The following is a 27,571-nucleotide window of genomic DNA, read 5'->3' as shown; positions in this document are numbered from 1 at the left end:
CAGATGTGAATTAGTAACTGCAGCATATGCACAGAGGATTGCAGTGAGCTGCAGTGACCCTTGGTGTACTGCGTGTACCTACCTGTGTTTTGGGGAATTTAAATCAGTGGGGTACAATGAAGTTACCCCCTGTTTATTTCAGCTGCAATTTGTGATCTTTATTTGCTCTTCACATTGTGTTTTAGGTATAATGAATTACATATTCCTCTCTGAAACATTCACTCTGAAGTTTCAGTCGGGTGAATCTAAGTTACACAAGTCCAAAATAAAAATAAAGGGAATACTTTAGAAAAGAAAAATGCACTTGCTCTTTGGTAACTCAGAAATAGAGATRGAAAGGAAAGCCAGATGAAATGATTAGATTTAACAGGAATATTTAATTTCCTTTTTGCAGCTGAYGAGGAGCACCAGCAGAATGTGGCAGCAGCAGCAGCAGCAGCAGGGGCCAGGCCCCGGCCCCACGTGGAGGAACGAGCAGAGGGGATGCCCCGGCGCCGCAGGAACATGGGCAACAGGCTGATGGCCCAGAGGAGAGCCCAGCAGGCAGAGGAGTGGCTGGAAGGTAACCTCAGCTTCAGCTCATCTCACAAACATTGAAACAACAGCAGATGTTGAGATTGGGGAAGGGGTGCAGCTGCCTTMTGGAGGAATTTGTTGAGTTTTGCTGATGGATTATTTATAGCTTGACCATAATCTGTCTTTTCTCCCTATTTCATCCCATTTCTCTAAATACCCCTCATATTTAACCTCTGCCTCCTCCTGAGGTGAATCCTGGCTGTTARTGGTGCCAGACTCTTCTTAAAAACTGCCTTTCATATTTCCTGCTTAGCTGTGCAGGGAATTAAATTAAATTTGGGAAAACAGAATGCACACCTTTCACTGAATAACAAGGCGTAGTAAAATACTGGTTTCCTGCAAATTGGTGAGAAATATTAATTCCCCAATGTAGTCTCTGCCAAATGTGGAGTTTTCTTTCCAAGGAACCATCCAGGTGGTGGTCAGGATCAAATGGATTACCTGGAAATAACCAGGTTGTCGACAATGTTTTGTGTAAATCCTGTGCTGGATTTACAGTTCACAGCTACATTTCTGTGGTGTGGTGTAGACCAAAATATGGTGATAAATAATATCTTTCTACACCCTGTAAGTGTAACTCCCTTTTCTGGTGAAGTTTCACACATTATTATCTTTATTGCTGAAGAGATGATATCACCATGATTCACCCCCCTGGATTCTTTCTACTTTCAGATCGTGGGTGAAGTGTTCAGGCTTTCTGCTCAAGTGGGCTTTGCTGCACTTGAGTTTGCAGCAGAGATCAGARTGTCTTTGTGGTGTGCAGGAGGTGAAAGCACTGAGCACACACTTCTCTGATGCCTTGATTAGGGATTATTTGCACTTTGTTCAGCTTTTCTTGCCCTGCCCTTTGCAGAAAGCCTCACGTTGGCAGGTGAACGTGCTTTTCCAGCTAATTATGTTCAGCACTTTCACAGATGGAGAATGGACAGGTGTGAACTTTTCAACTTTGGTTATTTCTTCTCATGTGATAACATCCTGGAAAGAAAATGGAATCTAAAAATATTTGGTTTTCAGCTCCAGACATCAAAAGTTTGAATGCTGAAGGCCGACAGTGAAGCTGTCAAAGCAAACAGCTCATCTTATCTTATCTTACTTTGTCACTTTAGCAATAGAAGAATCTGTGTCATTGGGCTTTATAAATAATTCTTTTGCAGCTTTCTGTACATCAGATGCAAGCACTGCTACTTTTGCATGAGGTTCCCTTTGAAATGACATGCCTTCTTTTATTTGTTTTCTCTAATTTCTTAYCCAAATTAAAACAGCTTCTTGCTCTTTGCTTTTGTTTTGTGCTGCTTCCGTGGGTGGTTTTATTCACATTTTTGGGATGGTTTTTCCAAGTGGCTGAGCACAGGTACACAACAGAAACACCAGAGCATTTGGAGAGTCAGCACAGACGTGAGCAGTGGAGCTGTGGAGAGAAGCATCTGTCCCTGGTTCCCCAGCACTGAGGTGTGCAATGACCAGTGGCCATTATTAAKTGGGATTAGCCACCCTCTGTGCTGCAAATCCTTCAGCCTGGCCCTGAGCTACCTGTCTTAGTGTGGAGTTTGGGTTTTCTCCTTACAAAAGGATGTGTTACATGTTTTCATGTGGCATAAGCCTGGAATCACTCTTGGATTTATCCCCTTTTTTGCATTTTCTCTGTGTCASTGCAGTACAGAGCAGTTTTGCCTAATTGCTGCCTGCATTAGAACCAGCCAGAGTAACAAGTTCTCTCCACAGCAAAGTTTTATGCTAAAGAGTTCATTGATTCCATGGAACGAGAGCCCAGAGCATGGGGTGATGTACCAGGCAGTGCAGCACAGGGCTGAAAAGCAAAGTTATTTGGCAATTTAGGGACACCAAACTCTAGCCAGTCTGGTTTCTCTACTCTTGCCTTGCAAACACTCTGAAAACTTCTGAACATCTGCAGCTGAGGTGGATTTTTTTTTTAATTGAATTTGTTGCAATGTTTTACKGGTAAGTTTCTGTTCCGTGTGTGGAATTTCCACTCTGGGCCTGTGTTGAACATGGGGCAAAGCTGCCTAATCCTGCTCTGTGTCACTCTGATTTCTGCCAAGAAGTGATTTCTTCACCAGCCCATCTCTGCAAGATACCAAACACTGACCTTAGGGAGGGTGTGAGGATACCCTGACCATCCCTGTGTTCCTGTAGTAGTCACAAAGTGGAGCCAGGTAGGAAGTGCTGTTGCCACCAAAGAGTTCTGTCTGTTGGGAGCCAGTTCTGCTGACTCTAGGAAATGTCTCTAAAGCAGCACTTGCAGCCTTTGGAGCTGTGGTTAGCACCAGGCTTTTCTGTTTTCCATCTAACAATCAGATTTCCATTCCAGAATGAGAAAGAAKCTTCAAGGGTAAAGTCGTAGCCCACGTTTTCTGCTGCCTGTGCTGAGYTGCTGCATTTGTGCCAGGACTGAAATTTGTCACAGAGTAATGGGGGAGGAAAAACAACCCCAAACCCTGAGCACTAGGATCACAACCATGAAAACTTCTAATTGTCCCTTCTGTAGCTTAAATCTTACTTGCCAGTCTGGATAAGGAGTCATTTAACACAGACAGGGATAGTAAATTATCATTTTCAATATTCTAATCCACACCCATTGTCAGTGGAGCTAATGCAGTTTGTAATTCTTCCTTTAGCTTGGTGGGGTGGGKGTAGGACCTCTAAATTAGTTACAGATCATCACAGAAAATAGTGCAGCACTAAATGCCTCAACTTTCCTCCCAGAAGGAAAAGTCACCCTGGGGTGTGCTGGGTGCTGATTGCTGAGTTCCCTGTGGGCTGTGCCATGGGACAGGCCCCAGCCAGCTGCCCCTGCCTCAGTTCACTGAGCAGTGTTTTTCAGTGGTTACTGAGTGCTCCAAGGAGGTCACCTGCTAGGAGAGCATCAGCACCTGCAAATACCCTCTGATGACCAAAGATTACTGCGAGATGGTTCTCCTTGGTGACARAGTAATTCTCAAAATGACTGAGACCCCTGAGCCGTGCTCCACCAGCTTTCAGGCTGACTTTAGAAAATGGTTTTGATTGCTTTAAATTGCCCAATTTCATTCCAGCCRCAACACTCCTGCCTTTCCTGCAGCCCTCTGCAATCTGGGAGTCTTGTTAAAAGCCTATGTGCTCTGCACATTGGAGCAGGGTGCCTGCTCCTTTCCCTGTGGAAAAGGAGTCTGGAAGAGAGTTGTGTATTCATGTGGTTGGGTTGAGATCCCAGCTAGCAGACTTAATTAACTCTGTGTGTCTTAATTTAAATTGAAGCCAGACAGAGGTGGCTTTGTGGACTGGCTACAGCCAAGATGAAAATGCTGCAAGGCATAAATGGGTGAGGATTTCAGGCATGAATCATTTAGGGAAGAGAGGCCAAGCTAAGCAGTGGGAAAGGGGATRAATTGGAGTTGGACTCRGGGYTGTTTGGGGCATGGGGTAGTGTAAATAAATAGCATTACCCATTTCCAATTTCAAATCCCTTTTATTTGCTGACCAAGGAGGGTGTGCTTGGCTCTTGGTTTTGCCTGATTCATGCTCTGAGTGCGTCCTCAATGACTCTAATCACCTCTGGGTGGACACAGAGGTGTTTTGTTGAGAGCTTTTACTTGGTTGCTGATTGTGTGCAGAAAAAACACACATCTGTACATCTGGCAGCAAAATGAAACTCCAAAAGGTTAAATATCCCAACATCTGCATTGCTGTCCTTTGAGTTTTTGGCATTGTATATCTGAGCACAGGTGTTGGAATCTTCAGTTCAGTGAATATTTGGTTAAATTATTTTACTTCCACGGCATCAGTAACGATAAATCCCACAGCTYCTGACAGTCTGAGTGCTCAGGCTTGTAAAATAAAACATAATAAAGAAAAGTTAATGAGTCCAACATAAATGAAATTGTAAGTTCCTCTCTTCTTTTGCATGGCGAGACTTGGAGATCAGAATCTCACTTTTTTCTTTATGAGTGTTAATCACTATTGAGAATGAAAGCACAAGACGAAGAAGAGTTTTAAAGTATTTTGAATTCTAATAATTGAGCATTTTAAAATGCCCTTCATTGCTTCATTTTCTGGCTTTCATCATTGAAATCTTGCAGCTAAAAAAAAATCTTGCATGAGTATTTTCTGCTACTTTTGGGGGAAAAATAATGTAAAAATAATTTTTCATCACCATTGAGTGATGGTTATTGTGCATAAGTTCAAGAAGAAGGTGTTTGTGCTGAAATCTCTTAAAATAAGAAGCACTTTTTCTGACTGCTGAAAGATCTGGAAAATGTGTAAATTTAGAACCAGTGATGTGGTCCCACGCTGTTCTGGTGAAATGGAGCTGCRTTAATTGTCGTAGTAGATGAAATAATTTTAATGCTTAATCAGTTGGAAAACCTTTCTAGTACAGTTCAGCATTGACTAATATCCCAACTAACGAATCAAAAGTCAATTTTGACTTGCTGCTACTCATCCAGTGAGTTTGGTGTTATCAGAGTGTCCCCAGTGAGTGTCTGRTCGGGTTAGGGCACAGACAGGGTGTGGAAGGGGGAGCTGTGTGGTTTCTCACTTCTGCCAAATGGCTTTGGTTGAGAATRAGCTTCACATTCTGCTCTAAAGATCTAGTGTCCTTTGTGTCTGCTGCACTTTTCTGCCCGAAGTGTTGCCTGCTTTTGTGGCTTCAGATTAATAAACTGATACCTCATTCAATTTCAAAAGTGGATAGCTACCAAATTAAATTAAAAATTAAAACCATCGAAATTAAGACTCGTTATTAGACTGTGATTAATCCAACCACAAGGTTGTGTTACTCARGAATGCCCACACCTTTCCAGTGGCTGGTGTCACATTAATATCCAGCAGCTGTTGGGTATTAATTACATGCTGTTAATAACATCTTCTGCTTCAGGATGATCTGTTTGTTTTGCCTGGCATATTTTCCCCTCTCCTTTCTCTTACTCGTTTTGTTAGGTGCAGCATAAATAGTAAATAAGGCAGCTGGCTGTGCCCAAAGGACTTTTTGTGAGTAGCCCCATGTGCAGCTCTCATTCTTTTTCATGGGAATCCATTTGCTTCACCCTGAATTTAAAAGGAAGCAAGACAAGGACAACTCAACCAGGTTGGGATAGGGCTTGGAAGAACCTGGTCTAGTGGAAGGTGGCAGTGGCAGTGGGGTTGGAATGAGATGATCTYTAAGGTCCTTTSCAATCCAAGCCATTCTGTGATTCTGTCATAACTAAAACAGCTGATGTTCATTGTTTCTTTTGGAGGTTTTTGTCTATTCTGTACACAGTAGCTGCTAAATTTCTGTTTTATAGCAAACATCAGCCCTCCAGCACATTTTCTAATAGTATTGGAAAGAATTTTCAAAAAGAAGTCTGTAAATTTCACAAAAATCAAACACCTAGATCTGTGTGACTGATAACTGTTCCCTCTTGTGCCACCTCTCAGTATGTTCACAATATTAGGGAAAAGCAAAGATTCCCTGAAGCCACCTCTCAGCTGGCCAACTGAGCAACCCCACACTTGTGTAAGGCAGGATATGTCAGACTGGTTCTGCTTTCTGGCCTTTGGAGATGGGAACTTGTGGGAACGCAGTGTGAGCTCCAGAAATSACAGAATGGTTTGGGTTGGAAGGAGTCTCAAAAATCAGTACCACCCCTGCCATGGGCAGKGACARCTTCCACTGTCCCAGGGTGCTCCAAGCCCCAATGTCCAACCTGGCCTTGGRCAYWTCCAGGGATCCAGGGGCAGCCACAGCTTCTCTGGGYACCCTGTKCCAGRGCCTCCCCATCCTCACAGGAAGGATTCCTTCCCAATATCMCATCTAAACCTGCTCTRTTTCAGTTCTGATRATKTCAGTGCTGTGGRGTTTCCCAGCTGGGTACAAACCCCAGGCTGCCCAACCACAGCACTTGGGGGATGATAAACTGCTTTCACACACCATTGACTGAACATCCTGCATCACATCCCGAGCTCAGGAACCGCTGGAGTTCAACTTCCCATGGACTGATCCCCCATGGAMTGTCCCAGTGTTGTCCCAGCCATGAGTGTGTGCAAAGGGATGGTTAAAAGCTGCTGAAACAATCAATGCTTTATTAAAATGAAATAAAGAATTGCTGGCTGAATGCAGCACCCTCTCTGCTTTTGGTGGAGCTGTTCTGCTGTAACAACAAATTGATTCAGCAAATACTTTGACCGTGTGTTTATGTTGCTGTCAGCATGTTCAGGTTTATTTAGTACATATTAATTGCAACCAGGTTTAGTGCCCTGGTGACTTTTCAAGCTCTGCTGAATCATGTGCTGTGTCTGCATCACTGTCTCTGGCTTTTGTTGGATGTAGCTCCATACATTGGAGGAAGTGGTGCTTARGGGATCCCATCAATTGCTTCAAACAGGAGGAAAGCAAATGCTCCTGAACAAAGGCCTGTTTGATCCAGGACTGGAAAAAAAAGGCTTTAAAAGCAAAGCTTCCTTAGATTTCTGCCTATTGTCTGCCTCAGGTAGTTTTAATATAGGTGAAATTTGAGAAGATGGTGTTTTATGCTTGTGGTGTTTGCCAGAGGTCATTTTCTAAACAATAATACCAGTAGCGAACTGTTAATTTTGGAGTAATAACTGCTAGTCATGGGTGTGCTCATTCATTGTGTTTGGAACTCCCCTTGATGCCGTATTTAAAATATAAATAAAGTTATTTTAAGCGCCATTAAAATTGTAGAAACAACTGTGTCAGGTCTGAGTATCCCTCCTTGCTCTGTGTGGTGCAGGAAGGGGGAATCCTTTTGATCATCTCACTAATCAGACTTCAGCAATTCTCTGAAGCCCAGCTCAGCAACCAGGCTCACATTAATTCCATCTCCTGAAAACAGCTCAGCTGTTTGAGAGCCACCTACACAGCTCTCAGATACATTTATTTCTCGTGATGTCTTGGTGGTTTAACCACAGTCCCATTCTGTGCCTTGGAATCAGTAAAACAAGAATGTTTCCAACCTAATTCTGCATTATAAAAGAAAGGGGAGTGTCATTCATCCATATGTTCCTTTCATAGCAGCTTTTTGGGTTCCCAAAAAAGGGGCCCAGGTGCTCTGGAGAGAACTCCCTCCAGAAAACATCCTGGCACCAGCCCGGCCAAACCTAGTCCAATTTGGATTTGAAGTCAGCACCGAGCAGAACAGCTCTGGGGATGCTCAAAGTTCCAATTACTTTACCCAAAAAGAGGATCTGTGTGTGAGGATCTTTCCTTTTGATCCTTCCATGACTGAATATCTTGTGTTTGCTGCAGTGAGCTGAGGATTTCTTTTGGAGTGTTGAGGTCAGTCCACAGTTTGGTGGGATCAAGGATTTGATTTAGACCAGCAAATTAAATGACCAAATGTTCCTGAGCTTTGGGCAGGGAGGAGGTGGCTGCCTTTGAAGGCTCTTCTTCCTCAGCCCCTGAGTGAGCAGAAATCCTCATTTGCACACCCTTTGAGCATAACTCTTTCATTTTCCCAGCTGCAGAAATCACCTCTGTAAACAACCAATTGTCATACAACAGGCAAATAKTTACATGTCATTTTCTTGCATGCAGACTCAAGATTTGCATTTCAAGGATTTTTTTCCCTTCATCCCTGAAAGGTTATTTCTGTCAGKCTAGAACCAGTGGATGAGTGGGGTGGTTCTGAATCCCACTTTTTCAATGGATATAACAGGGAAGAAAGTCTCTGCAGGCCAGTGCTGAGCAGATCTGTCATGACAACCATTAGCACAATTTCTGTATCAGAGAAAGGATCTCTTTTAATTGTGGAAAGCAAGAAATACTTATGAAAAGCCTTCTTCAAAGAATCGAGGAAATTTTTACTCCTGCCTTCACTTGASTGTGTGTTTGCCTTGTTACTTCTGCTCTGTGGCTTTGGCAGTCTTGTGTGATTTTTTTTTCCATTTTCCATCTAAAAGGTCCTGTCTGAAGTGTGTGTGTGTGTGTCTCCTTTTCATCTGCTTTCCTAGGCAGCACCAAAGCTTCTCCAAGGGACTTTTTACAGATGATTTAAAATTTGTCATTTATGCAATATTGCAGAGGAAGAGGATGCTGAGGAGGTGCCAGAATTTCAGGTGTCTGGGAAAATTGGAGCAAAGAAGCAGAGGAAATTAGAAGAGAAACAAGCCAGGAAAGCACAGAGAGAGGTGAGTATTTCCTGCCACGTATCGAGCAGAGCCTGAATAGCTCAGCAGAGAATTGGGGATCAGAAAGGCAAAGGCAGTGTCATCACTGAATGGTTGTTTTATTTTAAAAATATAAATTCAGCTTTTGCTGTCAGAGCCCACGAGGGCCATGGAAAACGATGTCTCATTTTCTTTCCATTCAGTCTCTTGGGAAGCAGAGGGGTTAAACTCTTGAGTTAAACTCTTTATTGGATGTTTCCACTGCCTTCCAGCTGAGTTTCAGCCCTGTCTCCCTTTGAAAATACACTCCAACCCCCATGGTGACACCCTGGGCAGTTGTGAGGAGTGGTTCAGGTGCTCTCAGAGTGCCAAAACTTGGTTTGGTTTTATCTGTGTTTAGCCAAATTTGTTGTTTTTACAGACTAGGGGAGTTGAAAAGCATTTTTATTCATTCCAGGGAAGCAAGAGGCTTTTCAGCCTTCTGTGCTTGTGGAAGGCAGCAGTTTGTGCATTGGAGTTATTATATATATATATATTTGTAGGCTCTCTGTTGTTTTGTATGAACATTTTTAAAGCTTGTGAAATGGGAATTTTAGCATCACCTGAGGTTTAAACCCAGTGTAGGAGATGGAGCAGTTGGTAATAAACTTAATTATTGGTTATATATAAACTTCAATTACGATCCTTTTCTCATTCACTCAATGCTTTCATCATTTTGCTGTTACTTTGCATACACATTGTGTGTAATTTTCCTTTATTTTTTTTATGGAAAATCTGAGCAAAGTTGAATGAAGTTGGATAAACATCAGTTGGTGAAATGAGGAATCTTTTGTTTCATTTTAAAACACACTGATTTTTATTTTCCCATGTAGACAGATAAATTTCTTGGATGGGTCTTTTTTCTCTAAAACATTCAAAACCAAATCCTCGGCTGGAATATTTTCTGCTTGTCCTCTTTATATACTTCAAATTTAAGGAGCCTGAAGAGCCTAAAAAAAGATCTTTAAAAAATACACTAAGCACCCTTTTTATTTTTCCCTCATTTTCTACCAATTTTCTTCGCTTAAAAACAAAAATAAAATGTTTTTGAGAGACCATTGCAGCTTTTTCTGTTAGAGACTTGACTCAGGTTAGTGACACAGTTTACAATCCAAATCCCCTCCTTAGGGTCCATTCAAACTAAACTTCAAGTGAGGAGAAATGGAATGCCATGACACAGCATGGCTTAATATCACTTTAGTAATATCTCATAAGCACATTCAAAACTTAAACTGTTACTGACATACAGATAACACAAGAGAGGAGGGTAATTTCTCAATTTACCACAGTGTTGAGTGTGCTGAAGGGGAGGGGAAGTGAAATTATTATGGCTTCTTTTATTGTTATTATTATTAGTATTATTATTGATGTWGCTTTCTGAGCAGGCATCTCAAAATTGGTAAGAAACCCCTCATGGTACCACAAAATTAAATTTAAAAAATGTGTATTAAAAAAGAGTAAGGCTTGGCTTGCATGATTTGTTTTTTTAGGCTGAAGAAGCAGAGAGAGAAGAACGGAGAAAGCTCGAGTCAAAAAGAGAGGAGGAAAGGCGGAAAGAAGAGGAGAGAATTCGTCTGGAGGAAGAACGACAGGTGGGAATAATTGTATTTATCTGTGGAAATACTGAACCAGGTTTGTCTTTGGGGGAAGTTCTGTGCCCAGGGACCTGCAGGGACCATGGGGTCTGTCCTGCTCCGTGCCCTTCCAGAATTTGGATCTCTGAATGTCTCCAAAGGATGGAGATCTCACAACTTCCCCTCTTCCCTTCGAGCTGCCAGCTGTAACCAGCAGGGCAGAAAGTGAAAAGGCAGCAGCAACTGATTTTGCAAGCGTTGTGTGAAATGGTATGATTTTATTCTAATTGTAYATATTTGCATGTGCTTCCCAATTAAAGATTCCTAAGCTATGCATATGAAGGTGTGTGTTAGCAGGAGTGACCCAGAAAAACAGGTACTGCTCAGCTGAAATGCTTTTTTGTTGAATGATTTCCATTAGTGAGGGTGGAAAACTGGGTTCAGAGCTGCTTTTTGTGCTCAGGCCATCAATGCTGCTGGCTGAGAACTTCATGCTTTGCTGGTGCTGCAAGTTGTGTGGTGGCTTTTCTTCTGGAGGCAAGGTCAGAGGTGTTCTGCACAGTCCTGTGATGAGAAATTGCAGTCCCCAGCTCTCACTGTGAATTTTTKRKGATTTTTTTKAAATTTGCAGGGAGCAGATTTGTTTTAATTTGTGTTGTGTAAATGTGGAATATGTTGCTGGTAATATTTAAAAAGGAAAAGACAATTTTTCCTTTCCTCTGTCGAGGGCATGAAGGCAGGATAAAGCAATTAAAAAAAAATCCATGCATTACACTTAAAGATTGAATCCGTGAAATCTTTATGTGAATGTCCTATAATTTCTTGGGTTATCCCCTCAAATCCTTTCTCTTCTGAACTCTTATTTCCTTTTCATCAGTAGAAGTCTTGAATTTCAGAAATGGAAGGGGGAGATTTTCACAACTACAACGTCAGGATATGTAGAATAGTCTGAGACTTGGCAAAGCAGCTTGAACAAACTTCCAGAGGACCAATAATTCCACAACTTCACTTCCAAGAGAGATGTACAAATKTATTTTTTAAATATTTTCCTAAAGTTCTGAGAATTTCATATTCCTGAAACCCTGAGTAATGAGTTGAAATTACTCCAGTGCTTTGGGGGAATTAGGACACGCTGGCTGGACAATAAGTGACACTGGAATTTCCAGTTCCTTGCAGAGTGGCAGCCAGCACAGCCCAGCAGGTGAATTTCTCAGCAAATTCCACCTGAGATCTCTTCTCACAGAAATACTTATTTACCTTTTTATAAATTTTGTTTGTGTTCAGTTGAAGGCTGTGTAATTTTTCTTTTTTTTGGTTGAATGGGGAAACTCCTGTTTGTTTCTGTTTTAATTTGCAGTATTCCTAGTCAAGACTGTGCTACTGCACTTCTGTTTCACGAGGCTCAGTGAAAAAGAGGAATACAAACTGAGGTTCTGGTTCTATTTATTTATTCATTTCTAAATTTTGTGCACAACAATTCACAGAGTGGATTTGAACTTGAAAAATTTCTCAAATGCCTGAATCCTTGATGCTCACTTTAGCCAGTACCTTCCTCGGCTACTTAAATTCTGRAATTTGAAGCTATTTTAGTTTGGTTTAATTGTTTGTTTTTCCCAATATTTATCAGGATAGCAAGCCCACCCACCAGGCTACATCAGGAGCATTTTTCTGCCTCTCAGAGCAAAGTGCTTYCAAAAATTTTAATTTTTTGTTCATGTCTGAGTTGATAATCCAGTAACTGCTGAACACTTTGAGCGTGGATCAAAGTAAATGTATGTGACAATATTTCATATCCATGCTCAGGTGTTTCCTAGTAATTTTAAAATCTGTCTTCATGGAGTCTTTAACAGGAAACAGAACAATTGAAGATCTGTCCATGTTTAGGTTCCAGTTCCTGCAAGGACAGCAGCACTATGGGGAGTGTGGTAACAACAAACTCTCAGTGATTGAGTTTTGACAAGGGGATGGGAGGGAAAATAAACTGAGTGGATATTTGAGTCCTGTGCCTGAAATCTTAACCTTTCCAATCCTGTTACAGCCTGATGGTGTGATGGAAAAGGCACAGCCTCTGTAAGCAATGGAAGGATCATTTGGGTTATGGAATATGTAGGATAAAATGGCATTTCTTTTCCTCCAGAGAAGGAATTCTTCATTGCCATGAGTAATGTCTTGTCACCAGCAAGGCTTTGTGGACTGCACATGTGAGGGTTCCATCTCCCTGTCTAAGTTAGGAGGTGGAAAGGCAAAATTCTGAAAGGTAGCTCAAGTAGTGATTGATAGTCAGGAGATAAAAACCAGGGTTGTTTGCTTTTTTTAGAGGCATTTTGGTTACTGACATGGCTGTAGTTTATATAATCCCACCAGGCACAAAAAAAAAATCAGTTTATCACTGAAATTTCTCTGAGAAGTGTTACAATTGTTGGATACCTCATTTTTGCCTTCCTTTTCCAGTACATCAGAGTATTTCTGCAGCTGCAGTGACAGTGGCAAATCCCCAGACAAACACAGCCAGGTTTGGCAGCTAAATTCCACTTGAACCTTTTTTTTTTCAGTCTCCCAAGAAGTTCTACTAAAATTGTGCTGACAGGTGGGAAGTGCACCTTGAGGGAGTTATGGCGGGCTCAAATCTTGCCTAATCTTAAGAAAAATACCTTCTGCTTCTATTTCAATGTATCTGTATGCACTTATAAATAAAATGTGGTTGCCCCTTGGCTCGAGTGTTGCAAACCAGATCATATATTTTTAAATTCAAGTTTCCAGTGTTCTGCTGCCCTGATTGGCTGCAGGCCTGAGGAAGCTCCTTTATAATTGGCATTTGCTTCAGCTCTGCTTTACCCTGGGGATTTCCCTTTCACCCTTGGAGTTTTTTGGTGGTGAGCTGGTTTACCAACCGACACCTTATCAATGAGAGTGAACTTCCTCTGATGTTGCAAAACAGAGTCTTCAGACAAAACCTTGCAGACAGCTTGCATCAAAGCTCTTTTTCCTTTGCCCTGTGCACAGAGATTTTGGTCAATTTGCATTTAAGGGCCTAAATAAAATAGTCTGGATGTTCAGAGCTCTAGAAATGGAAGATCAGCCATCATCACAGGCATCCCCTTGAAGGTTTTGGGAACCCTGAAGTTTTCACTCTTTGATATTTGATCATATAAGAAAAGGCACCAAGTTTTAGTTGTTTTATTATATGAACATCAAGATCTGTGTGTTTCTCAGCAGAGCTCTTCAGTATCTGTTTAGCATTTATATCCATTTTTCCTACACAAACAGTGCGTTTCTGGAGGCTGATGGAGAACCACTCCATCATTTCAGTTTAAGCATCAGTTTTCAAGTGTGTACACTTCCCTCCAAATTAATTTCTCCTTGGGGAGTACAAGTTGAAAAGCTTGCAAAAAACCTCTTTTCCCTCTGATTTTGAGGGGATAAGGACACTTATTCTGTCTAAGCAGGGAGGGGGGAAGGAATTTTTCARATCGATCTGCTCTGTGCCAAATTGTTCACTGCAAAGTTCCTTTTGGCTTCCTGCAGAAATTTGATGCTGCACAAGGAGGGGTTCTTTGGTCCATGAACCTCAAAGCATTGGGATTAGGATCCAGGATGCTTTTCCTCATCCTACAAGTTAAGGAAATAAAGGAATAAAGAGGGAGCAGGTGGTRACTGAAAAGTGTCCAGTGTTTGCTCTGCCTTCCCTACTAGAAGGGAGATTTTTCCACCCAAGCAGTATCCCAGAATTTCTGAACAATCTATGATCCCAAAAAATCAAGGTGTGTTTCCAGCTGTAACCCTAAGAGAGTTTTTGGGATGCTGTGGGTTTCACCTGGTAAAAATTGAGCTCTTGTGTAGTTGGCACAAGGAATGTGTTTGGAAATAATTCTTGGGATCAAGGGAAGAGGCAAACAGAGGCTGATGATCTGGAAGGAGCTTCACAGCAAATCCAGGTCCTTGGTGGACAGGTGGAACTGAGTGAGAAAAAGAACAGAAGGAAGAAAGGTTTGAGTGGCTCATTTTATTTATTTGTTCAATAAAAATGTGGTCAAAGTGGGATCGTTTATTCCTCACATAAAGAAGAAATCTTTGCACTGACCAAGCCCCCAGTTTGGTTGACATTTAGATGCGTGAGGAGAGAGGCAAACCTGCTTTGATAAAACCAAAAAAATAAAATCAGGCAGCTGAAGATGAGCATCTGCAGTTACCAAATTTCCATCTGCTGGGATTTCCCCAGCACCCCACCCATGGCTCTCTGCTCYGAGCCACGAGCTCAGCTTGGTGACAGCTCAGCAGGAACCTGAGTGCCAGAGATGTGGGGTTTAAAATGTGTCTCAAATGAGCCCAGTGCACAAAGTGAGCAAACCCTGAGGGGCTCTGAGTGTGTCTGTGCGTGGGTTATTTATATGGACACTCTGGGAATGTGGGAATTTTTGTGGGAATGCTACACCCTGAGCTTCACCCTGCAGCTCCTATGCAGCTGCTCCATGAACATGTGAGAGGAGAGGGTTAGAGACAWGGTGGAACAAAAAAACTGGGAATAAATGTTCCCAGATATCCTGAGTGTGCCAGGATTCCCCTGCTTGGCCTCCACATTGCTTCTCCCTGGAAGTCATCTCTCTTTTCTCTGAACTGAGCTACACTTTGGCTAAATCCTTCTTTTCCTATGGACTGAATCATAGGTGAATTCAGGTTGTAAAGCATGTGAGGCTCTGCATGGATTTTTAATTATTAGATGAAAAAGCATCTGGAAGTACTTAGTGTTATGGAGGAAGCTACAACCACTGGGAAGCTTTGAGGGCTGACACACTTTAGCTACTGAAGCAGTGGCTCAGACCACYTGGAAATGCTCTGCTGATCAGAATTCAGCATCTGGAAAACAAATTCCTGCTGGCAAAAGAGGGGCTGGTAGCTGAGTGTTTTGCCAGTCTCACAGCAGAGCTGCTGTTCTGAATTTGTTGGGTTGGAAGTGCTCATAGAAACGTGCTTCAAAAAAATTGGAAGGTGCAGTTTTTCAGATAGGGGAGGACAACAGGAAGGAGTCTTGTTCATTTGTTTGACATTCCAGAAGCAGGAAAATGTATTTTAGTTACTGTTGCTCTCAGTTACAAATGAGACRCTGTCTTCTGATCTTTTCTTTTTATGCAGAACCATCTAGAAATTATTTACCAAAGCAATTTTGAGGCTTTGTGATTATTTTTTTTCCCTCATTTCAAATCCTGCTGAATTACAACCTCTCTAATAGACCAGGGGAAGAACATTATTCTTGTCTTTCCAGGATCCAGATTAAAYTTAATGCACTTACAAGAAAAGAACAATTGCTGTTGCTTCCAGATGAAATATGGTTATGTTGTTCTTGGCATCCAAAGTGCATAAAAGGAAAAAAAATCTGCTGTTGGATTAATTGTTGTGGTGATGAATGACCCAAAAATGATCTTGTTTTGTCTCAAGAGCTTCCTCAGATCTGTAGATTTTTCATGAGATAGCAGTTTAAAAAATGGATTTGGCTTTGCAGATGCAGTAAGATCCTTTCAGTCCTGCTTTTCTCRTCCTTGGATGTTGGCAGGACTCTTCCCCCTGACTTTCTGGGAATTTCATGAAATAAAATTGGGACCAAATACTCTTTTGCTTTGGATTTTTATCAAAGGGCAACTCTCCCCATCCCCATCTCTGTTGGTTTTGGCCTTATGTGGCCAAATATATATATATATATAATTTTTTTTAATATGGATTTTTTTTTCTATACTGAATCACCTGTTCCTATCTCTCCCTGTTTTAATTGAATTAATATTTACATTCCAGCTATTTAAAGAAGCAATTACCATATTAGTGTGAAAGATGTAGCACAGAAAGCATTTCAAAATCAATATCATAGTTCTTGAAAAGATCAATTCCTCTGCTAATGGTAAAGGAATGCCCTGGGATTGTSTGTGAAATTTGAAGAACTCCTGTGTTTGTTTTAATCAGCCTCTGGAATGTGATGGAGCCAGAAGTCAGTSCTTTTGGAATCTCTTGGTACCAGGTGCTGCACAAACATAAATTTCTCTGTGGAAGAAACTGTCCTGTAAGGGAACATTTTTGTTCTGTGTGAGCCATGGAATCTTTTAGACTGGGAAAAGCCTCCAAGTTCATCAAATCCAACCTTCATAGTTAGATGTGCAAAGAGCAAAACGAATTTTAAAGGAAAATAATGGAAAGTTGCAAATTCATGAGTTCCCAGTAGATAACTGTTCTTATTTGAAACTTTTTTTTTTAAGTAATTTGTCACATTCCCAAACATTTATACACCATTTTGCTTTGTGAAGGTGTGAATTCTACAGAACCATGTCACTGCTGTTGGGCTTGGAGTTTCCTGGGTCAGYTTTATTGTGGCCTTTAAGGCTTTAATATTTATTTCATCGTAGGCRATGAAGTTTTTTTATTGCAGATAACTAAAAGCAGAGCCTGAAACTTTTKGTTAACAATCAACATGTAAAAAACCCCTTTTGTTAATACAATCACACCTTGCCTCCTGTGCCTAAAATACTTTACACAGTCCTTTAYATTCCATGTAGGCACAGTTTGCTGGAAGAAAGTTTTCATTAAAAAGAGATTTCACCTGAAAACTTGATTTTAATTGAAAACTTGATTTTCTGAAATACCTGATTTTACTTGAAAACTTGATTTCACTTGAAACTTTTACAGGCTGCTTTTTTCTCTCCTCTGTTCCCTGGGAGCTTTTCAGTGGCAGAGCAGAATTGGGGCTGGTTACCAAAAATGTGGATGTTGCATCAAASTGCAGGGAGGGGCAGGGACTTCCTGTCAGAAGAACCAGACTCATGAAATGCAAATGAAGCAGGCAGGTTGCTATTTAAGAGTGGTTTTCTGCCYTCTGTCACATCTGGTATGAACCAGCCCTGGTGTGAGATGGTCTCTGCCTCAGGGGTGCCTTACGAAACTGGTTCTGCCATCAAGGGACAATTTGGACTGATTTTAAAAATGTTTTATGTGCTGGCTGCAGATAAAGAAGATGCTGCTTCACTTGGGGAAGAGCAAACTGACCACTTGTCATCTTTTCTGTCCAGGAAGAGGAAAAAAGGAAGGCAAAGGAAGAAGAGGAGAAGAGGGAGTATGAAGAGTACCTGAAGCTGAAGGAGAGTTTCRTAGTTGAAGAGGAAGGGGTTGAAGAATCCATGACAGAGGAACAGGTATGTGAGGCTGGTTCTGGGGTTCCCTTTCTCTTTGTTAGGCATCCTGTGTTCTGTCTCCTGTAAAATGAGCTTCGAAGTAGGAGTCAGCCAAAGGTTTTTGCTTGTGAAAGCTAAATTGTGTCTGTGGCACAGGTTAACCTGGAATATTTCCTGGGGAATGCTACAGTTCCTCATACCAGACTCCTACGGGTTATTTTAGAGTTCTGAGGGAAATGTCTCTTGCTAGAAATGAGTTCTGTCCTCCCTGTGTCTAAGAACTGAAATAAAACTCATTCTGGAATTCAGATAATCTCTCACTGTCAGCAGCTCTGCCTTACCCACAGAGAGTGAGGCAGTAAAACTGAATTTGGAGTTTGAAAGTGCCCACAGTCCTTGAGGGCAATTGTTTGGGTTTGGTTTTAYTTTCTACACCAAGAGAGCTGCTGTGAAATCAATTTAAAAACCAAGCTCTTGTTTCAAAAGGCTTCTGATAAGGAAATTCTCAGGACAAACCCACACTACTGCTCCTGTGGCTGCCTGCAGAGCTGCTGGGGGTGGTGGTTGAAACAYGATACTTGATATCAAATCACAGCAAACCTGAAAAAGTTTTGCTGTTGTGGGAGGCAGAGTTCTTGTTTTGTCTGCTAAAAACCTGTTAGACACAATTTATTTGCTGTCACATCCTGGAATTGCTCTTGGGTTGCAGCTGCCAGTTTGAGCTGCCCAGTGCATTTTTTGGGAAGGATTTATTTCAGGGCCATGTGTGCATTTGCTGAAGAGACTCTGTGGAATTAAATGGATTTGCTTTGGTGTGACTGAGAGTGGCTTTGAGCTGAGCAGATTGTGCCTAATGTCAAGCAGCATTGACTCATTACAAGTTCTCACTCTGGACCCCTTCCCATCAAGAAAAATTCTTCCATCACACYGGGATTAACACCAAAAGAAACTGTATCTGGTGATGGGGAATTCCCTGAGATGCAGTGAACAGCAAAATGCACACTTTTATTGACAGTTCCTTCAAAAATCTGTACCTGTCCTGTTAGGAGATGAGATTATCCCTAAATATTGATGTGTGCCACATCACACACCCTTTAAAAMTGGAATGTGTTGATTGTCCATGTTCCTACAGCCACATGTCAAGGAGAAAATTAATCTTTGTGTCTGTCAGAACAGACAAGGGTGTTCCTCACCTCAAAGAGCTTGGCAGGCAGTTGATGATGCCTGGATCTCAACCTGAGATGACTTTGGTGGRGTGGAGAATTAGAACTTTAATTGCAGGCAATTTAAAAGTCACATTTAGAAATAATAACAGGTACAGAGTTTATCTGGAGACAGCAGAAATGAGAGAGAAATGAGCAGCCACCTTGGCCTCGTAGTGCCTGAAGTACTGAAGCATTTCAGGATCCTKTTCAAAAAGCTGACTCTGCCTTGTGTTCTTGAGGCTGCTGTGCCACAATTCTTTGCTGAAAATGATTGGTTTCCAGGGTTGCAGAGTAACCTGATCTCAACTTCAGTGCACATTGTTTGCATTGCCTTTGGCATGGAGCTGTTCACATTCATGAACTGCATTTCAGGTGCAGGGCTTTGAAATGCTTGAGCTTTCCCGGGTGTTGTGCAGCTGTGCTGCCCTTGGCCACCTGCAGGAGCCTTGTCCTGAGTTATTGTGGCTTTACATCTGCTCAAAATGTCCTTGGTGTGTGATTTAACAATGCTCAAAATCACCCAATTGTGGTTATTTTGGGGTATTTAAATGGGAAGAATAAAAAAATATATTCTTTCAGAAAACACCTAAATTGTACATTCTGTCTCAGAAAATAACCCTCATTAAGACTAAATCTAGATTACTTTTCTTCCCAGTTCAATATCTCAGTGTGTGTAATTAAAATGTAGGAATTACGCAATCTAAACACTTTAATATTTGTACTTAGCAAGTTTTTGATGCATTTAATGCCCATGAATTTAAAATAATAATTGTTTTCCTTGCTGTATCCAGTCTCGCAGCTTCCTTCAGGAATTCCTGGAATATGTTAAGGTAAGGTGCCATTGGTTTTTCTCCTTAGATGGTGTAAAATACTTTTGTCAAAGAGAAACGTCTTCACTTCCTCTTTCATTTACTTAAMTATTCAACAACTGACAAAATTGGTGGGTTTTGGTAAATTTGTTTTTTAGTAAAACASAATTTGGTGGTTAATTGGTAAATAACACTTCAGTAAGTGTTACTGAATGAACACAAGCACATCCATTGTTGAAATAGTTTAATTCCAACTGGGTCTTGGCTTTTAGGGCAGGATGTGGCTGTTACTCTCTTTTTATAAAGACAGGCCTGGTGGATCACGAGAATTTATGGACAGCAGTGTTTGCTGTGGATTTGGGACATTCAGGCTTTTACATTTGTGAACATCAGCCAAAAAAACAATTTAAAAAACAATCTCTCCACATGAGTTCATCAGGAAGGAGAGTTGCTCTACTAGGAGGGTGGTTTGGGAAGCCCAATCCCAACTGTTCCTGTGATTCTTTCCCTTTTTTCCATCCCTGCAATTGGAGATGTTGTCTTCATGTTGGGCAGGGCTATTTAAGAAGCAGCTCACCTGTTTTAAACAGGGTGTGTTAGTCTCCCTTTCATCCCATTGTATGGCTGGGGATTGAAAACCTGGGGTGTGTTCAGGAGGATTTGTGCTTTTGATCTGGGAGGACAAATGCTCTCCATTATTGCTGTATCAAAGGTCAGATGCATTTTTCTCCTCTCTCTCTAACAGTGTCATGCAAACCTTTTTTTTCTAATGAATCCCTTTCTTCCTTTACTGGAAACTGAATTCTCAGGATGTGTGTGAAAGGCTTCTCTAGTAAACAAATCACATGGGTACTTAGCAAGCTCCTCGTCATTTTGTGTTCCAAAATCTCCCACTTTGGGCCAGTTTTGCATGTCCATTAACCCAGCATAACCCTGGACTTAGAGCAGATTTATCTCCTGGACTTAAAAGCAGATTTGCTTCATGGATAACTCTCTCTAGGGAGTTCTTTGGAGTGATTTCCAGGCAGTTCTGGACAAGAGCTCAGTGCAGAGCCCCTCCAAAGCTCCCCTGGGCTGCTCTCTGCCTCTCTTTTACCTCTGAGGAGATTCCAGTGTCCCTTGGGATCTTCCACAAACACTGGGAAGTTTGCAAAGCTCTGGGGGTTGAGGTGGATGGACCAGATTAGTCACAAACTCAATGTTTAAGCACTAAGTTTTGTATCAGTCACTTCATCTTGACGTCAGAGAAATTAAACTCGGGCTGAAACCCGAAGTCTGAATATTCGACACCTGATTTCCTCTGCAGAGCTGAGCTGCAGAACTGGGGCATCGCTTTCTTTCACGAGTTTTAAGTATTTTTCTTTAATCTGGGAAATGTGCTTAATGTATAGATTATGTATTGCCCTCATCTTCTGTTGTGTTCACAGAAACCATTGACAGGAAGCAGTGCTGAGCCRCTCGTAGCTGTCTGAAAAATGTATAAATTAAGAGTAATTGGCATTTTTTAAAAAATAAAATTGAATTTAGCTCTTCTGTTGAATAATTCCTTATACTGCTATCAGTGACTGGAGATAGCTCACCCCACGCTTCGTTCTTAAAGAGTGTTGGAAGTAAAATGCAGCTTCTCGCTCTGTTTCATCCCTTGCTGAGGACAGCAGCAAAATCACTCCTAAAATGAAATGAATTCAGGAAAACATGTTTTTTTTTCAAATTCACGATGTGTTCATGTTGCTGAAGGAAAGTGAAGCTGATCTCTAGAACRTGCTGCATGTGGAGAAGTGTTTTATTCCCCTAGGACCTCACATTGTCCTTGTATTTCAGAGTGTGTGGGGGGCACATCCTAATCCTACCCACCCCCTCAGGATCTTATTCACTGCAGGATCTGTYTTGGAAAGCTTCCACTAATTTGGTCATTGAGGGTGAATGTCTTTAAGTGAAGGTTGAAGTCCTGTTTTTCTTGCTCATGTGGCTTTGCACCAACACCCCCCCAGTCCCTTTAAAAGAAGATGTGACGAATGTTGGCAGTTCCCAGCTCTGAGAACTGAATTCCATGGACTGGTTCCAGTTCCATGTGTTCAGTCCATGGTATTCAGTTCTCTAGCTTGGCTGCATCGAACTTCACAACTACTAAATCTGTGTGTGGCTTTTTTTTTTTTTTTTGCCTGATTTTATTAATGAAAGAGATTAATCTATTTCAGCCTCTCTTTATTTCTTCAGTGTCCTTCCAGGGTACTCTCTCAAGACCAGAAACAAAGGATTTTATTGTTTGAAGTATTTAATTTGTTAATAAAGATGCAGCTCCCGGGGCTGTACATACATGGATTTTAGGAATGTAGTCCTGAATATTAACTGAGCTTTCCAACAGTTTTGTCTTTTCCAAGCTCCTTACAAACACTGCATCCTTTTACAACTAAACAGATGAGTTCCTAAAACTTTGGCAAAGAAGACAAGGAACCAAGTAGCTCCAGATGAGCACTGCAGGTGTTTTCTCTGGAGCTACAGAGAAGCACAAAACCAGATGTGAACAGTGGTTGCTGTGCCCTGACTGAGAAAAGCTCCAGGATGAMTCTGTCAAAAGCAAAATGACAATTTGCAGTTCCAACACTGACAATTTTAATAAGGTGTTGGCTTGCTTAGGAAGATTATTATGGCATTAATACACATGACATCAGTAAAACAGACTAAAGCACTTAATGCTGCCACTCTCGCCTGGGTTTTATGTTAAGTGCTGATACACACCAGTGATCATTTTAAAAGGTGCTTTGAAGCATCCCTCAAAGAAAAAAGGGATCTTGATAAAGCACCCTGAAAATTAAAGGTAGCAGCTGAGAAACTCAGGTGGCAGGAGAGCAGAGCCATGGTTCCTTGTGCTCATCCTAATGGAAGGAAAAGTCCAGGATAAATGCTGGCAAATGGGTTTGAGCCTTGCCCTAAGTGGGTCAGAGCTCTCAGTCTTTCCACAGAGCTCACTGCTTTAGGTAATTTGAGAGTTTTTCATCAGAGGAAAATGCTTACTAGGAAAAGTTACAGGGACAGCTTCTGCTTTGTCTGGTAAATGCATTTTTTATTTGAATGGAAAATAAAAAAAAATCCCAACCTTCTCATTCATCAGCTGTGTTTAACTCTTGTTTGGAAAAAAAAACCCCAACCTTCTCATTCATCAGTTGTGTTTAACTCTTGTTTGTTTCCATAGAAAACAAAGGTCATCCAGCTGGAGGATTTGGCTTCACATCTGGGTTTAAGGACACAGGTAAGCACTGACTTTTGGGGTGGAAGTACTAATTTTTGCTGGGTCCCTGCCTCCTTCTTAAACCAGAACTGTGTTTAAGTGTGCAGTGGGTTACTTAAAGGAATTTATCTGGTCAAAATTGAAATTACAATTTCCTTCTGCAGTCATATAACAACAAGAAAAAGAAGAGAGGTAGAGTTATAGAAACCAATACTTGAGGTGCAGTGGAACTACATGCTTGGAGTAAGTGTAGAGTGAACCCAGCCATAAATTCAGCAAGCTGTTGCTTTGGTTTGGTAGGAGAGATTTGCTCCTAAAATGAGCAGGAAAGGAGGTAAGAAACTGTGGAATGTATGAGCAAGGTCCTTGGAGAAGGACCTCAGTGTGCTTCATGGRACTTGATGGCACTGCCCAGCCTTTCCATGGGAAGATTCCTATAACCCCCTGCTCCTTGAAACAACTGCGTAATGGCAATGAAATAATCTTTTAAGGGATAGGGAGTATAATTTGAACACCCCAGAATGCAAAAAAATTCATCCCTCTAAGACCAAAGGCTTACTGTGTCTCTCTGTGTGGGAGTACTGAATTCCTTAACCCTATGGGATTTAAATSTAAACCTCTGTAGTTGATCTGAGCATGTGAAATATTTTTTTGCTTCCCTTTTGATCAGTCTGTTATTCCTTTTTCTCTTCTGCACAGGATGCAATTAACAGAATCCAGGACCTGATGGCAGATGGCACCCTGACAGGTGACAGCCAAAGCACAAAGGGGATGCTACTGTAGCTGGTGAAGGGGTGGTGGTGCAGAAAATACYTTCCCTGTGGCAGAGAGAGACTTCYAGTGTCATTCCTGTTYTCAGGWTCTAGTAGGRTAGCTAGRTATTTCTATTTTATTGATTCACCCATCTGCTGAAGGCCTTTTGGGCTTGCTGAGCAGAGCTACAAACAAGGCCCTCTGAAATCTGAATCTGGGAGGATCACTGGGTTATTTGGGGTGGTGGTAAAGGCAGGCTGGGGGAGAGGCAAACATCCCAGAGCACTGCAGGATGCTGCAGTCAGTGCAGTGCTTGTTCCCAGCCACATCCCCACCCAGTCCAAGTTGGAATAGCAGCAGAGACTGAGCATTAGCAAGGCTGGGTTATTGCTGGGCAGTCTTGTTCTTATGAGGGTGAAGGTGCCAGCACAAACATTTATTGACCTGATCCTGTGCTCAGCAAGCACGTGTGGATACTCTGTCCAGTGCCCTGGAAGTGCTTGGAATCCAGGGATAAAGATGTGTGCTGGCTGTACTGGCTGACTGTGACAGCCCAAATTCAGGGAGGCTCTGCCTTGTAATGCGTAAGAACAGAGAAATCTGTTCTTAGCCTGGTTGGAGCAACTGAAATATGGAAATTGAGCTTCGTTCCCTTCCAGAGGGGAGGCTGGAGAGGCTGAGCTGGGCCCCATAAGAGCTCTTAATGCCCTCCTGGACCCTTCTCCACCAGCTGCCTGAGCTGAGAGCATGAGCACCAAACAAGGAGGGCTRTGAGGATGGGGAAGGGTTTAGAGAGAAATCCATACAAAGAGCAACTGAAGGCAATTGGTTTGCTCAGCCTGGAGAAGAGGAGGCTGAGTGGAGATTCATCAAGGTCTGCAGCTCTTCCAAGGGGCAGCTCTGATCTCTGCTCTTTGTGACAGGGACAGGAGCCAGGGTAGGGCTGGAGCTGGGCCGGGGTGGGTTTAGGTTGGATCTCAGGGAAAGGTTCTGTCCCCAGAGGGTGCTGGCACTGCCCAGGCTCCCCAGGGAATGGTCCCAGCCCCAAGGCTGCCAGAGCTCCAGGAGCACTTGGACAGGGGTGCCCAGGGTGGGATTGTTGGGGGTCTGGACAGGACCAGGATCCACAATCCTTGTGGGTCCCTCCAGCTCAGAACATTCTGTGATCCCACAAAAACGAGGTACCTGCAGCAGCAGCTGTGGAGCCCCCAGCACAGAACGTGTTCCTTTGAACCAAATGAGCATTCTGGGACCCTGTGCTGCTGTCACAGCCCTGCCCCAGCACCCAGCAGTGGCCAGGAGATAAAAGCCTGCCTGGCCTAGATAGGAAATGCTGCCTCAGCAGCTGGAATGWCCCTTCCCAAAGCAGGGAGTGATGGCTGTCAGGAAGCCAGAGGAGCTGAAGTGCTGACTGCAGGCTGCTCTYTTTSCCCTGTAGGTGTGATTGATGACAGRGGAAAGTTCATCTACATCACTGCAGAGGAGATGGCAGCCGTGGCCCAGTACATCAAACAGCGAGGCCGAGTGTCCATCGCCGAGCTGGCCCAGGCCAGCAACTCCCTCATCAACCTCCAGCCTGACAGCAGAGCTGTGGCTCCAACTGTGGCCTGAGAGAAGCACAGCAGCAGCTGAACCTGGTAATGAATAAACCACGTCATTAAAAGCAAACAAGAACCTCCCCAGTCCGTTTGTGGTGCCTGAAGGTAGGGTGCTCTTTYGAAGCATCACCTGCAATCTCAGAAGTTTTGCTTTTCCTTCTGCTAGAACTGGTGTTAAATAGGACTTTTGATTGTACAAGGCACTGRCCAGGAACTCAAATACTGATGCACCTGGAGCTCAGGAAGATCAGTGATTTATCCTTTGGCAGTCACTCTCACACTGCTATATCCAAAGTTTTTTATACCTTTCAGATTCCAATGTCTGCATCAAATGATTGCATTCAGGGTTCTCCAGGCTTGCTCTGCACTATGGAACTCTTTAACTTTGTGATGGACACAGGCATGGCTGTGTGGTTTTGGCTGCTGTATCTACACTGGGAGGAGAGAGTAAAAAGAAAACACTCTTAAGTGTGTCTTTGTTCTTGCTGAAATATATCCTGAAACTCTGGAAAGAATGGTTGCTCTGTTGTTAAAACTTCCAGGGGCTATTTCAGGAAACCTTTGCTATATAAATATGTTTTCCTTGGTTTATATAATATAAAAAGTTTGCTTGCAGACAARCTGCCTCATTTCCCTGTAGCCACGAGACAGAAACCCCTCCAGGGAAGGGCTAACTCGGCTCATTTATTGTGCAGGCCAGTTCTGCTGATACCAACCAGATCCTGGTGATTCATCCTTTGAAGTCAGAGCCAGCTCAGAGTGTCTGAAGGCCTCAGACACCCCCACCCCGTGGCCTCTGTGTTCTGCAGGTTTGGGGGTTTTTAAATAAAAACTTCAGGCACTCTGAGTCAYGTAATTAATGTTCCAAGTTAATGATTATTAATGTATTAATTGTRCGGGTCAGTGTATTTCCTGCATAAGAATATTTATTTTTTTAAATAATTCATTCATTCTCCTGTCTGAAATCAGCAGAATCTATGTGCATAAACAGTAATTGGGGAGGACAAGAGGTTTTGTCTCTGCCAAACTTAGAGATAACTTGAGCAGACTAAAAGACACGTTATCAGTGGGATGAGACAGCAATAAAACAATGGAAGGAAACATTTCCTCTTAATCTCTGCCCTGCTGCTGGATGGGAGAGTGCAGGAGAGTGGAATTCCACCAGCACCACGTGCTGAAAGGTCAGCACAGCATTGGTGCTGTACAACCACAGCCAGCACAAAGCTTATTTAACATTTGAGGCTTGTGAAGTCTCTTACTGATGGATTTCATATTAAATATTAAAAAATATTTGGTTTTGTCCTGTCTTAAATTACTCTTGTAATAAAATCAGCAATATTGAAAGAACTGCAGAGGTTTGTGTTGGAAATGGGCAGGGACACAGATGGGGTAAGACATGGCTGTAGCTCTGCCAGCAGCTGCTCTGCTCTCCTAATCCTCTTTTACCATTTCCATCCCTGTTCTTTTCACCCAGCTGCATTAGATCAGCATTCAGGAAAACTCTTTTTTCCCTCATTTTGGGGTGCTTTGGGGTCTTTGCTGCATGTGAATTGTGTGATGGGGACTTACATGAGCCAGAGAAAAATCATTTAGGGAACAAAAAACATGAGAAGGCTTCTAACCCTGCTGAAGACTCCTGCGGATCAAACTCTGCTCTACCTTAAAGGAATTGCTCCACTTTTCTCAGTTTCCTGAGAGGCTGGAGGAGGTGAGGACAGGTGGGTGTTGGGTTTGAGGTCCTGTTCCACCCTGTGCCTGGAGGAGCAGCCACCACTGTTTAACTGCAGCTCATTTTTCAGGGCTATTGGTACTTTCTAGGAATCCACTCCCCAAAGTGCCAAGAGATTTTGGGAGAGTTTTAAGTCTGCAACACAATTGCTCCAGGTCTTTTGTTTGGATGATTTATAAATGAGGCAATTCAATTCAAACCCAAGCTGCTGCTTCAGTCTGGGACTGTGCAAGTGGAGGGGCAAGAAATTCAGGCTGTGCCCCCCAAATCACTTCACTGAGTTSAAACCCACATTTCATATATCCCAAAGACACCAAATGGCAAAAGAGTTGTTCCCTCTCTGCTGGCACTGAAAGAGGRAGCACCCCTGGGTGTCCTGAGTTGTCCCCAATGTCATGGGTGAGGATGGTGGCTGAGGGTGCTGGTGGAGAGGTGGAACAATCTGTGGGTATTGGGGGGTTGAGGTATTAAACTGTCTTTATCTCCTTCCAGGGCCTAAARGGGCTCCAGGAGAGCTGGAGAGGGAMTGGGGACAAGGGATGGAGKGACAGGACAAGGGTGACTGACAGAGGGGAGGGTYAGATGGGATTTTGGGATGGAATTCCTGGCTKTGAGGGTGGGGAGGCCCACAGAGAAGCTGTGGCTGCCCCTGGATCCCTGGAAGTGTCCAAAGCCTGGTTGGGTGCACTTGGAGCAGCCTGGGATAGTGGGAGGTGTCCCTGAAGCAAGATGGGATTTAAGGTCCCTTCCCACACAAACAATTCCATCATTCTGTGGTCTCAACCCATGAGTTTTCTCTTTAACC

At 42.6% G+C, this 27,571-nt stretch overlaps 1 protein-coding gene across 1 annotated transcript in view; it reads left to right on the top strand.

The window, feature by feature from the left end:
* DDRGK1 (DDRGK domain containing 1) overlaps nt 1-26,327 on the top strand; it is a 32,722-nt gene extending 6,395 nt beyond the window's left edge. The window contains exons 2-9 of the mRNA XM_057369320.1: nt 395-562; nt 8,597-8,703; nt 10,212-10,313; nt 17,342-17,464; nt 19,440-19,478; nt 22,651-22,707; nt 23,386-23,434; nt 24,878-26,327. Of these exons, the coding sequence (XP_057225303.1) occupies nt 395-562; nt 8,597-8,703; nt 10,212-10,313; nt 17,342-17,464; nt 19,440-19,478; nt 22,651-22,707; nt 23,386-23,434; nt 24,878-25,050 (818 nt within the window). The 3' untranslated portion in view covers nt 25,051-26,327. The remainder of the gene's footprint in view (nt 1-394; nt 563-8,596; nt 8,704-10,211; nt 10,314-17,341; nt 17,465-19,439; nt 19,479-22,650; nt 22,708-23,385; nt 23,435-24,877) is intronic.
* The last annotated feature ends 1,244 nt before the right edge of the window (nt 26,328-27,571 follow it).

This window comes from Malurus melanocephalus, unplaced genomic scaffold (genome assembly GCF_030028575.1).
Source record: "Malurus melanocephalus ecotype Western Australia unplaced genomic scaffold, MMel_1.1 scaffold_107, whole genome shotgun sequence".
In the NCBI taxonomy this organism is placed as follows: Eukaryota; Metazoa; Chordata; class Aves; order Passeriformes; family Maluridae; genus Malurus; species Malurus melanocephalus.
Note: the sequence above shows the minus strand (reverse complement) of the source record. Positions and strands in the feature narration are given on the sequence as shown.